This window comes from Perkinsus marinus (genome assembly GCF_000006405.1).
Source record: "Perkinsus marinus ATCC 50983 genomic scaffold scf_1104296972056, whole genome shotgun sequence".
Classification (NCBI taxonomy): domain Eukaryota; phylum Perkinsozoa; order Perkinsida; family Perkinsidae; genus Perkinsus; species Perkinsus marinus.
Genome location: NW_003201889.1, coordinates 1,755 through 3,065, shown reverse-complemented (window position 1 = coordinate 3,065; position 1,311 = coordinate 1,755). Strand labels below are relative to the sequence as shown.

General features: G+C 40.7%; 1 protein-coding gene across 1 annotated transcript in view; it reads right to left on the bottom strand.

Annotated features, from left to right (window-relative positions):
* Positions 1–19: 19 nt before the first annotated feature.
* The window catches only part of Pmar_PMAR010401 (voltage and ligand gated potassium channel, putative), a gene marked incomplete at both ends in the record, with an annotated part of 2,141 nt that continues 849 nt past the window's right edge, over positions 20–1,311 (bottom strand). The window contains 5 exons of the mRNA XM_002766730.1: positions 20–115; positions 171–268; positions 525–608; positions 927–1,057; positions 1,097–1,174. Coding sequence (XP_002766776.1) covers positions 20–115; positions 171–268; positions 525–608; positions 927–1,057; positions 1,097–1,174 — 487 coding nt within the window. The remainder of the gene's footprint in view (positions 116–170; positions 269–524; positions 609–926; positions 1,058–1,096; positions 1,175–1,311) is intronic.

Below are 1,311 nucleotides of genomic sequence, written 5' to 3'. Positions count from 1 at the left end.
TCCCCCACACACTCTTCACTCACCCCTTAGCCATCTCGAGAATCTTTACATCTCCTTTCCTGGCAAAATACTGAATCAACGACTCTCCATTAGAGCTGCGGAGTTCCCACATAGTCTAACACCGAAGGCAATCCCCATTCCAATGGGCGCACAGCGAAGATTTTACACACCTGATATCTTTCCGGGAAATCCGGTGATAGCGCTTTCATCAATCGCTTGACGAAGGGCTTCGACTTTTTATCAAAGGCCGCCTTGAACTCTTCGGCAGCTGAGATGAAGCCAACGTACAGTGTGAACAACAACCAAACCGTTATTATGCGAAGCAATATTTTCACTTTTCGAAAGTCAACTTTGAGTAATATCAACATGATAACAGTGTGAATCGATTGACACCAACGTTTTAGAAGCGTTCCGTAGTCTATATTCGTATTACTCTCGAATTGAAAGAAAGCCATCTCGAAAATCTACATATGCATAACTGTTTGCTTCGCACTGTAGAGATAAAACACTCACCGAGTACCTACTTATAGCCACCCTTCTCGTATCCAACAATACATCAACCAGCTCAGAAGATCCCTTTTTGATAGCGGCGGCCAACGGGGATGTTCCTAATTAAATATGGACTTAAACGATTAGCCTCATAACAGTGATATGAAGACTCCGTGTTTCTGGCAGTGTGGGAAACTAAGCACATGGTCAACTACATGTGTTAGTGATAATACGAAAACTTTGAGAAAATTTGTATTGGTTTCTGTACACTTCTACCCGAATTCGTATATAAACTCCTATAATTAGAGAGGAAACGTTGCAGTGTTGGTGACAGTATAATAAAATTGTGCGAAAATTTTGCAAAATTCTCATTTTTATCCAAACTCCTAAACTCAGTTGAAGAAAACGAGTATATATATTCCTCAAATACCCCCTACCAAAACATCTCTTAGCAGGATCAACATTTCCCACAACTTGATTAGGATCTGCTTGCCACTCCAAAAGGAGTTTAACCGCCTCGTTCTGGCCCTTATTAATAGCAGCATAAAGTGCAGTGAAAGTTGTCGGCCTATTGAAGAATAACCATACCATCATTTCCTCAACTCACTCTGATCGATTCGGGTCAGCATCATTCTCCAGTAGAAGCTTCATAATCTCCAAGTTGCCTCTCTCAGCTGCATAATACCTTGCATAAAACTAGTGCTATTCACTAGAGTTTCCACATATAAACAACGCTAGTAAAAGCAGTTCACAATGATTAAATCACAACTAAAATATACGTTTGTTTCCCTCAGCTGAGCTCAGGAGTTTACTCCCTAACTA